Genomic DNA, 900 nt, shown 5'->3' with positions numbered 1-900 from the left:
CCCCACTCCCTCTACCTCCCACCCCCTTACTGTAAACAATCCAGAGGCCAGCGGCTGACTCCAGGGTGGAGTTTCACTGAACACCCTTTTATTGCCCCTAAAGTGTGCAGCACAGTCGACCTCTGCCCTGTTCGGAGACTAGGCATGGGGCTCCCTCTCCTGTGGCCCCATTCTTGTCCTCACAACCAGGCAGAGGGCGACCCTCCCCGCCAGGGACGCTGCCACTCAAGCGGCTGACTCACTGCTCAATGGAGTAGCCGGTGATGGGGCTGCCCCGAGTGTCACTGGGCGGGGTCCAGGTCAGGATGAGGCAGTCTCTGTTCACATCCAGGCACAGGACGTTCAGTGGGGAGCCCGGGGCCCCCATGTTCTCTGCTGCAGCATCTGAAACCCGGGTGGGGTGAGCGGGAGGATGGGGAGAGAGGGGATGGGGAGGCTCTTCCAGTCCATGTCCACTGGGCAGCGGCTCCCTCCCATGCCCGCCCAACATCCTCTTCCATTTCCCATCCAGGGGCTCTGAGCTGATCTTGAAGACCAGGACCCGAATAATAGCATCTTCCTCTCAAACCACAGCATCTGGGTGGGGGGACTACTGGGGGCCACTCTACACCTCGCATGTGGACAATTGGTCTCTGGGCTTCAGCGGTCCCTCTGCCCGCCCCCACTCACCTCTCACAAACACGTAGGTGCTCTGCTCCCGGGGCCCCAAGGGCGAAGGCACCTGGATTGTGTAGAGCCCCTCGTCCTCCTTGTAGGCGCAGGATACCTGCAGGGACGCCTGGCGGTCTGCATAGAGGGTCTGCCGGCGTCCTGAGGACCTCATCCGCTTCCCTGATGAGGAGAGGGATCCCGTGTGAGCTCATGGGGGATCCCGGCATCACCTGGGAACCTGCAGATGCC

General features: G+C 62.1%; 1 protein-coding gene across 1 annotated transcript in view; it reads right to left on the bottom strand.

Moving 5' to 3' along the window:
• Positions 1-900, bottom strand: part of MYOM3 (myomesin 3) — a 54,088-nt gene that overhangs the window by 35,489 nt on the left and 17,699 nt on the right. The window contains exons 10-11 of the mRNA XM_005875199.2: positions 670-831; positions 243-384 (exon numbers count right to left, since the gene is read on the bottom strand). Coding sequence (XP_005875261.1) covers positions 243-384; positions 670-831 — 304 coding nt within the window. The remainder of the gene's footprint in view (positions 1-242; positions 385-669; positions 832-900) is intronic.

This window comes from Myotis brandtii, unplaced genomic scaffold (genome assembly GCF_000412655.1).
Source record: "Myotis brandtii unplaced genomic scaffold, ASM41265v1 scaffold456, whole genome shotgun sequence".
In the NCBI taxonomy this organism is placed as follows: Eukaryota; Metazoa; Chordata; class Mammalia; order Chiroptera; family Vespertilionidae; genus Myotis; species Myotis brandtii.
This window is presented reverse-complemented; position numbering and strand designations above follow the sequence as displayed.